This window comes from Olea europaea, chromosome 2 (assembly GCF_002742605.1).
Source record: "Olea europaea var. sylvestris chromosome 2, O_europaea_v1, whole genome shotgun sequence".
NCBI classification, from domain to species: Eukaryota; Viridiplantae; Streptophyta; class Magnoliopsida; order Lamiales; family Oleaceae; genus Olea; species Olea europaea.
The window spans coordinates 26,460,307-26,477,983 of NC_036238.1; the positions used below are offsets into that span (position 1 = coordinate 26,460,307).

General features: G+C 37.4%; 1 protein-coding gene across 1 annotated transcript; it reads left to right on the forward strand.

Annotated features, from left to right (window-relative positions):
• Nucleotides 1–15,198: 15,198 nt before the first annotated feature.
• Nucleotides 15,199–16,208, forward strand: LOC111376334 (transcription repressor OFP6-like). Its single transcript, XM_022999286.1, has one exon. The coding sequence runs from the start codon at nt 15,318–15,320 to the stop codon at nt 15,858–15,860; it is 543 nt and encodes a 180-aa protein (XP_022855054.1). The 5' UTR covers nt 15,199–15,317; the 3' UTR covers nt 15,861–16,208.
• Nucleotides 16,209–17,677: the final 1,469 nt, after the last annotated feature.

The window sequence follows — 17,677 nt, forward strand, 5'->3', positions numbered from 1 at the left end:
GATAAAATTAGGAACATTGAATTGGCAAATTTTCATCGAATCATTAATTTTGAGAAATTAGGGTTTTTATAACTTCAATTGGGGATTCATGATCCTAGTGACTTGAGTTTGATTCATTTTAATAAATTAGCTTTTAAACTTGCTTAATTTCATTTACTTGAGTGTTTAAGTCGTTTAATTAGAGAAATTTCGAAATTAGGGTTTTCAATTGAAATTAGGGTTTTTAGTTGAAATTAGGGTTTTTAATTGAAATTAGGGCTTTTTGCATTTAGATCATATTTTCACTCAATTAGATTCAGTTAAGGTTAGATTATATAGAATTGAACTACTCAATCTCTGAGGGACGATATTCGGACTTTTAAAAATCCACATTATTACTTGTTACGAACCGTACACTTGTGGTAATTTTAAATCAAAAGAATTATTTCGCAAATAAGTTTTTAGCGCCATTGCCGGGGATTGAGTATTCGTTTAATTTTATTCAATTTAGCACTAATTCGAACTTTTTATTTTTATTTTATTTTAGTTCATTTTATTTTATTGTTAGTTAGTTAGTTTTATTACATAATTGCATATTTTAGTAACTTTAATCCTTAAATTGAATTCTATTGCAGAAGTGCATGTCAAGATCTGCTGAAGGAGATCTACTCCCAGCCAACCCAGAGATCGAACGAAGCTTTAGAAGAAGGCACAGAGAAAACAGAGCAGCAAGAAATCAGATGGAGAACGTACAATACAATCCTGTTGTACAAGCCAATGAAAGAGGGGAAGAAGACGAAGGAAACATGCTCGTTGGAGAGTTCATGACCCCTCAAATCATTCAAAGTCAGTCCAGCATTGTGTATCCACCATTCGGGCAGCTAAATTTCCAGTTGAAGACAAATGTGATACAACTGTTCCAGAACGGACATCAGTTTTATGGAAGAGTTGAAGAGAACCCGCACACGCATGTCTCGCGCTTCTTAGAGATGTGCCAGCACTTCAACTATCAAGGAATCTCTGACGACGCCATAAGATTAAGACTGTTTCCACATACTTTGCCGGACAAGGTGATTGAATGGCTTGATTCTCAGCCGATAGCCAGCATTACTACCTGGAATGACCTAGCTCAGAAGTTCTGTACTAAGTTCTTCCCATCGGCCAAGATTGCAAAGCTAAAGCACGACATATCTATCTTCAGGCAAGGTGAATCTGAAAATTTTGATGAGGCTTGGAACAGATTCAAAAATCTACTAAGGAAGTGTCCGCACCACGGGATTAGCAAGGGACTTCAGGTCCAATATTTCTATGCAGGACTACTTCCAGCTTTCAAGAGCATGGTCGACTCTTCAGCTAATGGGTCATTGTCCACAAAAACAATTGATGAAGCATTGAAGTTATACGAGATAATGGTTACAACCTCAACAATGTGGACCATGGAACGAGCAATACGAAAGAAGACACCAGGAGTTTATGAAGTGGATGTATATTCAGCGTTATCCGCTAAGATTGATTCCTTATTTCACAAGGTGGAAAACATTACCCAGTCAGCTAATGCAGCACAGACAAAGAAGTCAAATTATGAGGAATGTAGAACTGAGCATGTGACAGCAGAATGCCCAATTTTGACACAAGGAAAAGAGCAAGCAGATTTTGCTCAATGGGGACAACGCCAGCAGAATAATGTGTATGGAGAGACCTTCAACCCAAGCTGGAAAAAGCACCCCAACTTTTCTTGGAGCAACCAAAATCAGAACAGGCCACAAGGGCAATACCAACAGCAAGAGAAGAAGCCTCAATTGGAAGAAATGTTCGGCAAATTCATGGAATAGACCAACCAATATATGAAGGCGAACAACCAATTCATGAAAAAGACAGAAGCCACTCTTCAAGATCAGAATGTAGCCATTAAGAATTTAGAAACTCAGATGGGACAGATGGCAGTTGCATTAACAGGTAGAGCACCAGGCAGCCTGCCAAGTAACACAGAAGTCAATCCAAAAGAGCATGCAAAGGCTATAACAACGAGAAGTGGAGTGGAATTGCCTGAGAGACAAGTGAATAATCCCGTGGCAAACAGAGAAGAGGTGTCTCCTGAAGTAGAAGAGATTTTGGAGCAAGAAGAACAGGTAGAAGAGCCAACACCGAGAGCAAATAAAGGAAACTCAAGGGATAAAGAAACTATAGCTGTGAACTCCTATGAGCCACCCATACCGTTCTCACAGAGGCTGAAGAAGCAAAAGATGGAACAGCAATACAAGAAGTTTCTCAAGGTCTTCAAGAAGCTCCATATTAACATCCCATTCGCTGAAGCACTGGTTCAGATGCCTAGCTATGCAAAATTCCTGAAAGACATCCTATCAAACAAAAGGAAGCTAGGAGATCACGAGACAGTTATGCTAACAGAAAAGTGCAGTGCCAGGATTCAGAGAAAGTTCCCGCCAAAATTGAAAGATCTAGGGAGTTTCATTATCCCTTGTACCATTGGTGAATTTTATTTTGATAAAGCTTTATGTGATCTTGGTGCAAGTATTAACTTAATGCCATTGTCTGTTTTCAGGAAATAAGGATTGGGAGAAGCTAAAGCTACCACGGTGACCTTACAGCTGGCTGACAGATCATTAACACATCCACGAGGAATAATTGAAGACGTGTTGGTTAAAGTGGAGAAGTTCATATTCCCAGCAGACTTTCTGATTCTGGATATGGAAGAAGATAAAGATGTTCCTTTAATACTGGGCAGACCATTCTTAGCCACAGGCAGAGCTTTGATCGACGTTCAGAATGGGCAGTTGATGCTGAGATTGGGAGAAGAACATGTTTCATTCAATGTCTTCAAGGCCATGAATGGGCAGTTGATACTGAGATTGGAAATTAGAGACCTGCATTGCATATTCTAAATCCACGAATTCTGATTTTGAAGACATAGAAATGTGTGCAAGATTTTTGGAGTCCAACCCACCTTACACGCGGAAACGATACTTTGAGGAGCTTAGGACAGGGTCAGAGAAATCACAGCCATCTATTCTGAAGCCACCAAAGTTGGAACTTAAGCAGCTGCCCCAACACTTAAGCTATGCATATTTGGGGGAGTCCAATACACTTCCAGTGATAATTTCAAACATGGTTAGTGAAGTGGAGGAGGAAAAACTGCTTAGGGTGCTTCGAGATAACAAGCAAGCAATTGGGTGGATCATAGCTGATATCAAAGGGATCAGCCCTTCCTTATGTATGCATAAAATTCTCATGGAGGAGAATTTTCGACCAACAGTTGAAAGTCAAAGAAGGCTAAACCCAAACATGAAGGAGGTAGTAAGAGCTGAGGTGATTAAACTTCTGGATGCTGGAATAATCTACCCGATATCAAATAGTAAATGGACTAGTCCAGTGCAAGTTGTACCCAAGAAAGGAGGAATTACAGTGGTTCAGAATGAAAAGAACGAGTTGATTCCGACAAGGACAGTAACAGGGTGGAGAGTTTGCATTGATTACCGCAAACTAAATATCGCTACAAGGAAAGATCATTTCCCTATTCCGTTTATAGATCAGATGTTGGAGAGATTGACAGGCCATTACTGCTTTTTGGATGGGTATTTGGGTTATAATCAGATACCACTGGCACCGGATGATCAAGAGAAGACCACCTTCACATGCCCCTATGGTACCTTTGCATACGCAAGAATGCCATTTGGACTTTGCAACGCTCCTGCCACATTTCAGCGATGCATGATGGCAATTTTCTCAGATATGGTAGAGAAATTCATTGAAATCTTTATGGATGACTTCTCTGTCTTTGGGACCTCATTTGATGAGTGTTTGGATCACTTAAATTTGGTTTTGCAAAGATGCAGAGAAACGAACTTAGTATTGAATTGGGAGAAATGTCATTTCATGGTTCAAGAGGGAATAGTCTTGGGACATAGAGTATCGGCAAAGGGGATAGAGGTGGATAAGGCAAAAATTCAGGTTATTGAGAAATTACCACCACCTACATCAGTAAAAGGAGTTCGAAGTTTCCTTGGGCATGCAGGGTTTTACAGGAGGTTTATAAAGGACTTCTCCAAAATCACCAAGCCTCTATCCAACTTGCTAATGAAAGAGGTATCTTTTGAGTTTGATGAGGAATGTTTGATAGCGTTCAATACTTTGAAGGAAAAACTCACAACAGCGCCTGTGATTGTGTCACCTGATTGGGATTTGCCCTTTGAGCTAATGTGTGATGCGAGTGATCATGCAGTTGGTGTGTTATTGGGACAAAGAAAGAATAAAATCTTTCATGTGATATACTATGCAAGTAGAACTTTGAATGATGGCCAAATCAACTATGTGACGACCGATAAGGAATTGCTAGCTGTGGTTTATGCATTTGACAAGTTCAGATCGTATCTTGTTGGGTCTAAGGTTATCGTCTATACAGATCATGCTGTTCTGAAGTATCTTATGACAAAGAAGGATGCTAAGCCGAGATTGATCCGTTGGATATTGTTGTTGCAAGAGTTCGATATTGAGATCAAGGATAAGAAGGGCAGTGAAAATGTGGTAGCCGACCACCTATCAAGATTGGAACGGGATGAACCTGGGATGTCAGTTGACATCAATGAAATCTTTCCAGATGAGCAAATTTTTGGAGTAGAAATAGTCCTATGGTACGCTGATATCGTTAACTACCTTGCTAAGTCCATCCCGCCACCAGACTATTCTAGCCATCAAAGAAAGAAGTTCTTCGCAGAGCTGAAGTATTACTTTTGGGAGGATCCATTCTCTACAGAAGAGGTGCAGATCAGATAATCAGAAGATGTATTCCTGAAGATGAAGTACCTGAGATTCTAGAACATTGTCACTCTTCTGCATATGCTGGGCATTTTGGAGCTTCAAAGACTGCTGCAAAGATACTACAGTCGGGTTTCTATTGGCCTACTTTATTCAAAGACACGTTCGAGTATGTGAAGAGGTGCGATAAATGTCAACGAATTGGAAATATCTCAAGAAGAAATGAGATGCCACTAAATTACATTTTGGAGGTTGAAATATTTGATGTATGGGAAATAGACTTCATGGGACCTTTTCCCCCATTGTACTCAAATCAATATATCTTGGTGGCCGTTGACTATGTCTCTAAGTGGACGGAAGCTGTTGCATTGCCTACTAACGACGCGAAAATGGTGATAGAGTTCTTGAAGAAGTACATATTTACAAGATATGGTACACCGAGGGTAATAATAAGTGATGGAGGCAAACACTTCATAAATCGTCAATTAGAGCAGCTGTTGAACAAATATGGGGTGAAACATAAAGTAGCAACTCCATATCATCCACAAACCAATGGGCAAGTTGAAGTTTCGAACAGCCAGTTAAAGAGAATACTGGAAGTTACAGTGAACTCATCCCGAAAAGATTGGTCTAAGAAGCTTGACGATGCACTGTGGGCTTACAGAACAGCATTTCAGACACCAATAGGAATGTCTCCATACCGCCTGGTTTTTGGGAAAACGTGTCATTTACCATTGGAGTTGGAGCATCGAGCATATTGGGCTATGAAACAGTTAAATATGGATCTCAAGGCTGCTAGTGAAAAACGACTGCTGCAACTTAATGAATTGGATGAGATGAGAATGGAAGCTTACGAGAACTCAAAGTTGATCAAAAAGCGCACCAAAAGATGGCATGATTTAAACATTCAGAGGCGAGAGTTTGAAGTTGGGCAGAAAGTGTTATTGTACAATTCTAGACTCAAACTCTTCCCAGGAAAGCTAAGAACAAGGTGGTCGGGTCCCTATACCATAACTAAGGTGATGCAATATGGGGCTATTGAAGTGAGTCACGGGACCAAAGGCACTTTCATCGTTAATGGGCAAAGACTGAAACACTATTGGGGCTGTAATTTCCTATGCAAAAGTCTACTGTGCAACTCAACAACCCAACATGAAGAAGATGCAGGAAAGTCGAGCTATCGACTATAAACTAGTGCTGGGTGGGAGGCAGCCCACTGTATCCTTCAATTTATTTTATTGCATTTATTTTGGAATTTGTTTACATTTCGTATGTTTTATTAGGTCATCGATCATTCACTCATGATAGTCTAAACACTACACGTTTATAGTTGCATGAGTCGAGGTTAAAGATAATGTTTTGGGTGTTTGAGTGTGAAGTAAAGAGTTTCGGGGTTCAAAGTCATTCGTTTTATTTTTCGAGATAAAAAAAAAATTCGAATATGTAAAGTCGAGTCAATTTTAGGGTTAAAATTATAAGTTTAAAAAAAAACGTGGTTGGTCCATGCGGCCGCATGGACTCTTACCGAAACCAAAACGGGCAAATAACATTACACCATGCGGCCGCATGGTGTATAAGTGACGGGTTATTAACCCGTCACTTGCGCCCATTTTTTTCATTTTTCCCCCTCCCCAAAACACGAACATATATTTTCCCCACAATTCCAACTTCACACGATCAAAATCATTCACTAAACATCAAATCTTCACACTAGAACCGCATTTAACTTGTCATTGCAATTGATATTAAGCATATTTTGAAGCATTCTCTCCAAGTTCATCTCCAAGGTAAGAAATTTACTTTCTATGCGAAGTATGAAGCTTTTCTTTGATGTATTGCCATTTTCGAATTGGCTAAGCTTTACATTGTGATTGCATTGTGAATTGTGGACTAGCCCTAAGTGTAAATCAAAAGCAAAGTGAAGGAAATTTCAAATACACACAATATGTTCGATTAAATGTCAATGAGACATGTGATTCTAAATTTTGAACTTTTCATCTGTGTGATAATTTACATTGTTAATGTGAGGCATACTAGACGAAAAATCTCATGGAATTTCATTGGAAAACGTTAACCTCACATATATGTGCACATAACCACATAAATTGCTAAGCCATGTCAACTCACGTCACTAACTTCCTCCATGTATTTTCCTAACCAAACGACCTCCGATTGTAGTGAAATTTGAATATATGTTAGACCACAATGAGTACTTTCATATGCCCGGACCTTGTCCGAGGAAATTTTAATATTTCTCGATGATGCTCGGGGCTGAAGTTGGTCACTTGATCATGGGTCGAATTTTCAAAAAAATGCATGTTAGAGCCATTATTTTGAGTTTTTCTCATTAATGCAATATTGATGTTACATTGACTTTCATGCGTTGAATATTGCACATATTTTGAAGAAAGTTTGGGGGATTTGTGCTTGACATTGATATTCTTCATCGTTTCCTTATTTCACGAACTTGATATACTTCGTTCCTTATTTGTGCAGGATATCCCCGAAGAGAACATCAAAAGGTAAAGAAAAAGTTGGTTCCTCCTCTGGCACAACCCGCACCAGAGAGCTAGTAGGAGGTGTGCGAAGATTCCGTGATGCCGAAACATTAGCTCGATATGAGAACATAATAGGCCATTGGGGCATGATACCAGAGAGACAGGTCCGGTTAGATGATTTCCATGGTTTTGAGTTGCCAAATCTGATACAAATTTGTGGATGGGAGAAGATTGTAGAAAATCCACACCCGGTTTATGAAAGTTTAGTCCGTGAATTTTATGCAAACTTCAATAGTGAAATTGAGACTCCGGGTTCTGAACACTTACACCAGACACGGGTGCGAGGTAAGTGGATAATATTCTCCCCAGCTGTCATTCATGACTTCTACAATCTTAATTTGGACAATGTGGTCCCGATTCCCGCTCAATTCAACTGGAATAAAGTGGTGGAGGTTCTCTTGGGAAGAGAGAATGCTTGGCCCCTACCCACTACAGAGTGGCATCAAATCGAGCTTACTCCCTCCATAGCCATCCTTTGGGTCTTCATGTGCCATAACATCGAACCCACATCGCATCAGACAACTTTCACGGATCAAACTGCTGGGTTCATATATCATTTAGTTCGGGGATGCAAAGTTGATTTGGCTACTCTTATTTTTGACCAGATACAAAATTTGGGAACCTGGGGAGATAGGCGGTCTTCGATGATTTTCCCTAGTCTGATTAGCGGGATATGTCTTGCTGCCGGTGTTACAGTTGAGGCAGGGGAGATGCCTGAGAAATCAAGCCCATTGATAAAGCTCACCACATTTGAAGCTCAGGAACGAGCTAGGGTAAGGAAGAGAGAACAAGACAGACTTGAGCAGCAAAGACAAAATGCGCAGGAAGAAGGACAAGCTACTGAAGATTTACACTTACCACAAGCCCCGCCACAACCAGTTGAGATGGATTCGCAACAACTTCGACAGATATTTCCCACAGCCACTGGAACTAGCAGAGACATATAAAACCTCCAGCAGAGGTTCGAGACAATGACCACCACTGTTGAAAAAGTGCAAAGAGACCTCTACTCCTCCTGAGATTACACAAAAGGTGCTTTAAATGAAGCCACAGCTACGAGAAGGGAAGTAGAGACTATGAATGGTAGGTTTAACATGTACGCTGGGAGAATGGATGGCATACAGTGGCGTGTGAACGAGACTTGGGATCGCTTGGGAAATATGGAAAGTAGTCTTCAAGCCATTCAGGCCGAGCAAGCACAACAGTCCGAGTTGCTGAGACAAGTCCTATCTCGCCTTCCACCTCCTCCTGAAGATGATGCTGCGGGTCCCAACTTCACACCATAGCCACCGAATTGATCAGGGGAGTTTTGTTAAACTCTTATTGCCAAGTTGTGTCCATGTTTTAAATTCTGCCATTTTAACTTTACGTTTTACATTGAGGACAATGTCTTGTATAAGTTTGGGGGATGGTAGCATAATTTCAAACAAATATTCGGCATGTAATTATTTTGCATATTCACAATCCATTGTTAATTTTGACAAGTTTTTGCATGATGCATGCTTGATGAGTGAATCATTATGAACGTTTGTATGCTTGTGTGGGTTTGGTAGCCTTGCCGGCTATGATGTGATTATTGGACATGTATAAGCTAGAAACTGTGGATTTAGTGCAGGATTTAATTTGCTAATACTTGTTGATGCATTGCTTGACATTCTTTTGCACGCTACTCATGTCACGTGTTAAGCTATTGATTGGAATTTTTAGAATAAATTAGGGGAAACCTAGAATAACCCTCTAGAACATTAACCCGTAATATCACTTTAAGATAGTTTGGAGATGATTGAGCCATTGTAGGAAAACATGGAGATAAGTGGGGGCTCCTTGCATGAAATTATAATGTGTGGATTGTTTAAACCCGGAAGGTGAGAAATAGGTGAAAGCTTTAAGTGAGGATGGTTTTAGAAGTCAAATGTCTAGAAAAACAAAGAAGGGGCATAAAGTAAAAAGTGAAAAATTATCACTTCTCTAAAAAACCTTTATGACTCGAGCAAGTAAGTCTGTAAGGGTTTAAAACTTGATGCCCTAATACCAACTGGTTTGGGAGTCATCGGCCTAAAGCTCATTACATGGGTCATATAGAAAGCAAGAAAAATGAGAATTGATAAAAAGTCATCTTTTCGAGCCTTTATAACTCGAGTGAATAAGACTGCAAGGGTTTAAAATCTGGTGCCCTAAAGCCAACTGGTTTGGGAGTCATCGCCTAAAGCTCGTTACATAGGTTATATAGAAAGCAAATGAGAAGATGACACAAAAAAAAGAAGCTCTCGTTGGACATTTGGTTAATAGAACTATAACCTCAATGCGAGGCAAGTAGTTTAGTTTAATCCTAAAGGTTGAAGCAATCAAAATAAGGAGAGTCTCTACTTGTTGATATGTGAACTTGTAATGGTAAAATCTATCCAAACTAAGAGAATGTAAGGATTAGAATTGTTTAAACTCCTAACCTTAGAATACATCCCGGAGAAATTGTGTGAAAAGAATACATTTGGGGATTGTGTATCTCTCGAGTGACGTAAGGATAAATTTGACCACTATGGGTCTAGGATAAACTAATCATAAGCTTGATATGTTGGCATGAGTTCACACACACACGTTGAGTATTGCATTTGATGAGTAAAGGTTGATTCAATTCTCGCACTCTTGATATTGTTTCTATTATTATTACTAAATCCAATCCTGAGACACGACAAGCTATTAAACCATGTTTGTTTAGCATTAAGTCACTACATTGTTTGAGGACAAACAATAATTTAAGTTTGGGGGATTTGATAAGTGTGCTTTTACACACTTATTTAGCTCACAAACATGACTTAAACATGGACAAAGTAGTTAAATTGTGACTTAATCTTGTTAAATTCATGCAATATAGGTGTTTCTATGGAAAAGATGGAATTCAGAAGAAAAGAGCCGAAAAGGACCAAAACAGAACAAAGCGATAGTTCGGGGACCAAAGGTGCAAATATTGGAAAGTTGAGCTAAAGTGCAGAATTAGAATGAAAATATACCAAGTATGAGATTGAGGATGATACAAGACGATTGGAGGAAGAAAGAAGTAACATTGGACTGAATTGAAGAAAAGTGAAAGATGAAGGACTAAATTGCAATTAATCAAAAGATGAGCCAAGCAAATGATCAAGGAATTGATTGACCCAAACATCAATTAGGAGGCAATATTTGATAATGGAACAAAGGAAAGAAAGAAAAGAGATCAAGAAAAGAGAAAACGGAGTTTAGGGACCAAAATGACAAGGTTGTAACTTTACAACCTTGCGGCCGCATGTAACTATACCATGCGGCCATACATGGTGTAGCAGGGTTTTAATTGAGCAAAAAAATTGAACCATGCGGTCGCATGGTTTAACACCATGCGGCCGCATGGCCTTAATTTCGAAAAAAAATCTGAACTTCCGTTTTTAATTGAAACTCTTTCGGGTGCTCCGTGAGGACGTGATATAAAAGCCAAAATTTATCAGAAATAGGGTAGAACGTCCAGGGAGAAGAAGAATACAACTTTTGGAGGCAAGGAACACGAACTTGAAGCCGATTTCACAAGGATTCAAGTGGATTTTCAAGGTTTTATTCAAGATTTCAGATTTCAAGAACTTTCATACGAGTGTTATTCTTTCTATTTATTAATTTCGTTTTTTCTATAATTATGAATCTTCTAGGCTAGGTTTTCAATTACTAGGTGATCGATGGACCGTTGTTTGTTATTTTAATTCTATATTTCATGAATTTAATATAAAAACTCGTTTGGATAATTTGATTGATTTACATGCATTAATTTTCTTCCGCAATTAGTGGCCAATGATTGTGTGAGTGTTGATGACTTATTTCTTACATTCGAGAGAAGTGGAATAGGTTCGATAAGGTGTAAATTAACATAAGGTTTGATAGGGGATAGAGATATACCCCTATACTTTATGCAATTCTTAAATTGTTCACAAAACTACATGCATTCTTGTATGTTTGCATCATCCATAGAGATATAGGCTGGTGGTGTGTAAGAATAGGTCTAATATATATCGAGAGAGTATATTGGATAGAATTAGGAACATTGAATTGACAAATTTTCATCGAATCATTAATTTTGAGAAATTAGGGTTTTTATAACTTCAATTGGGGATTCGTGATTCTAGTGACTTTAGTTTGATTCATTTTAATAAATTAGCTTTCAGATTTGCTTAATTTCATTTACTTGAGTGTTTAAGTCGTTTAATTAGAGAAATTTCGAAATTAGGGTTTTTAATTGAGAAATTAGGGTTTTTAGTTGAAATTAGGGTTTTTAATTCAAATTAGGGCTTTTTGCATTTAGACCATATTTTCACTCAATTAGATTCGATTAAGGCTAAATTATATAGAATTGAACTACTCAATCTCTAAGGGACGATATTCAGACTTTTAAAAATTCACTTTATTACTTGTTATGAACCGTACACCTACGGTAATTTTAAATCGAAAGAATTATTTCGCAAACATCAACCAAAACAATTCCACACAAATTATACCATAAAGGTAAAAATATAGATTTTATCAAAATAAAAGACTTCAATCACTTAAGAGCAAGTAATTTCTAATTTTTTGTACAAGCAATAGTTATCCCACACGATAACCCAAGTCCTGTTGTCATCCCCACAAGATGACACACTAGTGCAAAAATTTAATCGGGATAAGTCAATTTACCAAAGTAAACCACGTTTGAAAGTCCTCAAAATCGAGAGATGTGAATATGTTACTTTAGGGTCATCACTGTTCGTCTTAAATGTTTAGCAAATATTTTGGTGCGATTGACCAATGATCGCAGATCAAGCATCCAGGGGCAAAATCGTCCAAATAAATTATTATAACCTAAAACACAAAATTAATGATATCAGTATGTTCAAAAAATTAACACGAGCAACCTGTATGAAGAAAATTTCTCCAAAGTCACCGTCATACGCTACACGGGGAGGAGCGCCTTCACTTACTAAAGCTAGGTCGGGTCTTAGTTTATCCGATCGGTGACTGGTTTGGTCGGAATTGTAGCTTTTATGTTCGATTTGGTCTTGAAAAAATCAAAATTTAATGACGATTTTGGTCTGAAAAATTCCACCAACACTCTAATACCAGATGTAAGATGTGAAACTTGATCACCAAAGTTCTTTCCAGGCTCAGAGCATCGAATCAATCCACACCTCAATGAATAAAATCGAACCAAAAACCCTTAACATCTCACACTTATGGTTGCTTATTTTTAACCCACAAAGGACACACTAAAGAAGGTATAATCAAAGATGCGATCGGCCACTAAGGTAAGAAAGAGGAAAGAAAGCCGTGGACCAAGAATCACATAGAAGAACCACGATTTTTCTCAAAATGCAGACGAATTAATGAAAATGCATACATACTGTCCAAAAGAGGGACGGCCAAAATAAATAGGTAACATTAGGGTACAGTCAAGCCCAATAGAAGGATAATGGGCTAAGTATATCACTAAGTGGGTTACCTTTTGTAAGTCGTCCAAATAAAAGAAAAAAGGGCCATGAGCAGCATTAATAAATTATGCTGCTTTTAATGGTCAAAACAGTTTTGGAGTTGGATCATTTGATTGAGGTGTCGATTTATCGTTTAGTCATTTGATCGATGCCAATTGATAAAATATACCGAGTTACATTATCGTCTAAGAGGTCGTTTGACAACAATTTGCATGACAACCATAATTCAGTACTTTGTCCATCGCAAGGAAATATTAGGCTACTTTTACAACATCTTGCCCCCTCGGAACAAACACGCAACGTTTGTTTTCATCATAAGAAAACTATTGCTACCACAACACCTCTTCTTTCCTGGATTTATCTTCATCTCAACCTTTAGTTTATTACAAAAATGCAACTATTTAGACATCAAGATGTTCATTCAAGTGGAAATATCAACCTTTAAGTCTGGTTCCTCAGTTCTATCTTATCAGCCTTTACCTTCTGAAATGAGCAAAAATTAATTATGTTACCCAAATCTGTCTGGAAATTACCGTCGTGCATTTCTCGATGAGTTTCGAACAATTTTTTGTCAAAGATGATACTGGAGGGAATAAATATTAGATTTCCTTTCACGCTGAGGGTAAGAATAGAATGCTTAAAAATAGGTTGAAACGAAGGTGCTAGTGACGTGACGGTTTGACGTGTCAAAAATATTCACATCTCATACAAATGGAATTACAGGTGGCAATGGGATGAACTGATCGTAGACACTCGAGCTCGACTCGTGTCCAGATCCTAATATTAACTCGGTCCTTTGGCTCATCGAGTCAAGCTGCGTATGAGCCTGCACACAAGCCCAATTGAGTCGCTTGTGAAAAAAGGTGAGCTCTGCTCAACCTCTAACTTGTCTCAAAATGAGTCTGAGCCATCGAAGACTCGCAGGTTCAGGCTGAACACACTAGCCGACAAGGACTCGGCCCGTTGCTACCCTTAGATGAAGTGGAAGGAAGAACAATGTTATGAAAAACTTATTGCATAGCCATTATTGTCCGGATAAATATTCTTCTTTTTCATTTCTAAAATTATAGAACTGTGCTGAAATATTATCCTCGTTTTTCAAGCCTTGGTAGTTACTTTCTATATTGCTGGGCCTATAGAATTTTTATTTTCTTGTGTCTCTTATAACATGTTTAGTACTATGGAACATACAATACTCGTAATTGTTGATGAAGAAAAGGAAGCAAAAATCTTGTCATTGTATTCTACAGTTACGTGTCCTTATTGTATTCTCGATATGCTCTGATCTCAATCATTGTTCGATGTCTGTGCTCACAGATTCGCAAGCAGGTCCCTGATGCTCGTCTATTAGCATGCTTTCTCTTGCTCGGAGGCTGGATCACTGTGGTTTGCTCAGCATGTCGTGAGCTTGATCAAGAATCGTATATCAAATTCAAATTTATAAAGGCTCGGAATAATGTTCGAGCACATACACTAAGGGTGCGTTTGATTACAAGTAGGAAAATTACATGGAAAGAAAATGAATTCCAAGGAATTGAATTACCTAGAAATTGTTTTCATGGAAATTGTAAATTATTGTGTTTGATTGTATAAATTTTTCACGTGGAAAATGTTGAAGTAAAAGTATTTTTTGATGTTCGTTTGACTTTGTTTTACGTGGAAATTGTCAATTTCAGGGATATCCTCTTTTACAATTATTCCTAAAATTTGTTCCCATTGCTAACAATTAAAAAAAAAATAAAAAAAGAAAAAAAAAAAATTAAAAAAAAAGGTGGAAAACCAAAAACCACCTATCCCCTAGGAAAAAAAAAGGTGGAAAATCACGCTTTAAGGTGTTGTACCTAGAAATTCATGGAAAATCAATTCCCTGGAAAATTTTGTCAATCAAACAGGCCAAAAGTGGAAGTTGGAATTCGAATTCCAAGTTCCATGGAAAATTTCGTGCAATCAAACGGGACCTAAGTTATTCCGGGTGGATTATGAGAACTGGTCATAGCAATTATATCTCCAAGGAGTGTATTTCTGTTTATGATATGTTTGGGAAAAAAAACTAGATGATATTGGACTCTATTGATATATTGTATCAATATATCTGAGCATATCTAGACCGTTGGTGATGAATCAAGTGGCCTTTTCATGTAGGACTCAGATCTTCCTGTCAGCATTGAGCCTCTTGTATATACCATATTATTATTTTAAACTTACACATCAACTCCTATAAACTTTATGTGGCAACTGGGCTAAATGCAATATTGCCTTACAAAATAAACATTATTGTGACAGTCAACGCTTAAGGTAAAAAGCCTGTTACCCTTGTTCATCACAGCCCAATTAAAAATTTCAGATATATGCATGCTTAAAGCCATCTCAATTATACCTTGTCAGATAGCACCCGAAGTCACTCAAGAGTCCAACCTCACACGCAGTATTTATATGAGAGGGCACCTCTCATTGTTCCAAATCCAATGCCCAGCTCTCCCTCAGGCACCCCCATACACACAGTAAACACACTCTTTGCTCTGAAAAATCGAAAATGCCAACCAGCAAGAAAAAGTACATTCTCAACACAATGACTGTAAGCTTAGGTTGCAGCAGCAGTTGTAGAAGGCCAAAACTCTCCTCCATTTTCCACCCAAAACCAAGATATAAATCACACTCTTATCTCCACCACCAATACTCTTCTTCAAGCTCATGGAACACCACCACCACTGCCACCGCCGCCACCACATTTTCCGACATTCCACGGGCCTCCTACTCTTCCGACACCGAGTCAGATATCAAGAGCTTGAGGGCTGTTCAGGGCTTCGGAAGAATTGGCAGCCAAAGCGTGGCGGTCGAGAAGGACTCTGACGACCCTTATCTTGATTTCCGGCAATCAATGCTGCAAATGATACTGGAAAAAGAGATTTACTCAAAGAATGATCTTAAAGAACTTCTTAACTGTTTCTTGCAGCTCAATTCGCCATATTATCATGGAATTATTGTAAGAGCTTTTACAGAGATCTGGAATGGGGTTTATTCAGCGAGGTCTTCCTCCCCCAGGTTGCATGGAGTGGGGATGTCACGTGACCTTTAGGTGATATGCACTTGCAATGCATGTCCAACTTGTTATGATTAAAGTCTTGTCATTTTGTGTCTGAATATTAGTATGATAAACAGAACCCATAAATTACATAAGAGGTTCTTGTTTTGATTAGCGATAGGTAGGGAAAAGAAAAGGTTTAATTTTCACGGCATTTTTAATTTCCTTGTATTAGTTTCATGAAGAAATGTAAATGCTGCTCAGGGAGTAAAAAATACTGTGAAAATTGTGATCTTTCAGCAGCTATTAGTGAATGCAATTTTTCTTTCGTCCGTTTTAGTTAATGATATGTACTATTTGGCCTATGTTTGGCTAATGTAGTAAACAGTTTATAAATGTTAAACCCACTTTTTATTTATATATTTCGTGGGACTTACAAAATACAGACTTATTCATCATTTTTTTCATAATTTAAATTATTTATAAACGTGAGAATTAACTCTTAAGCACCGGATAAGAATTGGAAAATTTTACGAGAAACTAGGCAGATAGAATGGTCGATATTTGCCAGAGTTTGGTCACTGAAAGTGCAACCCTCTTCGTGACAAGACACCATCCCTCCAAACGTTACAAAGATATTCTGCGACCCTCCTTGTGAAGAAGCGTATCGCTCTTTTGGCAAGTTTCTCGAAGACCATTTACCCAAACATACTCTCAAACATTTGCTTGTCACTTATTACTATAGCAAATTGGAGAAAGTTTGTCTAAATGAGTTCAAAAGTACTTACTGTACATATTTTACACTTTTTCACGTGTCATTACATCATTAGATATTTTTAAAAATAAAATAATTTTTTTATCCTATCTATTCTTGACGATGTGGATGATGTCCACCATAATGAAAAAAGGGGTCTCTACTTCATGCATACAGGGGCCTTTTCCATGTAAAGAAAGTTATGTATTTATGTATGCTCTTGTTCGGTCTCCATTAAATTAAATTTTATTTTTTCCTCTTTTATTCTCAATCACACAATTTTTTATAAATTAATATTACACATAAATTGAAAAATTTTCTTTCTTTTTTTAATCACTCATTCTTCAAAAAATCTATGTTGTCAATAATTGATAGAATGAAAAAATTATTTTATTTTTAAAATATCCAATAATGTAAAAATATGTGACAAAGTATAAAAGATGATGTAAAATACGAAATACACGCATTACTTTTGAACTAATAACTCAAATGAGTAATGGTCAGCATCGATATTTACGAGTCTGTAGCTGTGCTTCTGTCTGTGGGAAAAGGATAGACGTTGGGATTATAAAGGCCATGAATAAAATTGTGGCAGATATTTTAATGCACTTTAAGCACAATAATTAGCACCAGTTTGTCACGCCGAAATTAAAGAGTTTTGAATAATATTTTTGGTGAATATATGATTAAAAAGTAAAAAAATATTATTGATTTTTATGTAAAATATTTTATTATATAAATATGTGATAGAGAATGATAATATAGCAAAAAATTTAAAATTTTAAAAGGTGACAAACAAGCATATTTAGTAATGATTATGATAATTGATTTTTTGTTCGTTAAATAGAAAAGTGGGTCTCACGTGTAAGTGAAAAAGTCATAAATGACAATCAAAATAGTGAAATAACGGTAAAAAAAAATTGATTTTTTGGATGAAATTTTGCTATAAAACGAGGGCTTAATATGTATTTGTTTTGTAGTGATTTTAATAATTGATTTTTTGACCTTTAAAAATAAAGTGAGTCCTACATGTGAGATAAGAATTCAAAAAAAACTACTGTAATAGTGAAATAAAAGTCAAAAGATTGATTTTTATCGACTTTTTAACTGTACCAAA

Bases quoted from the DNA above. Each gene is read 5' to 3' on its own strand.
- LOC111376334 (XM_022999286.1), top strand. From the start codon at position 15,318: ATGCCAACCAGCAAGAAAAAGTACATTCTCAACACAATGACTGTAAGC.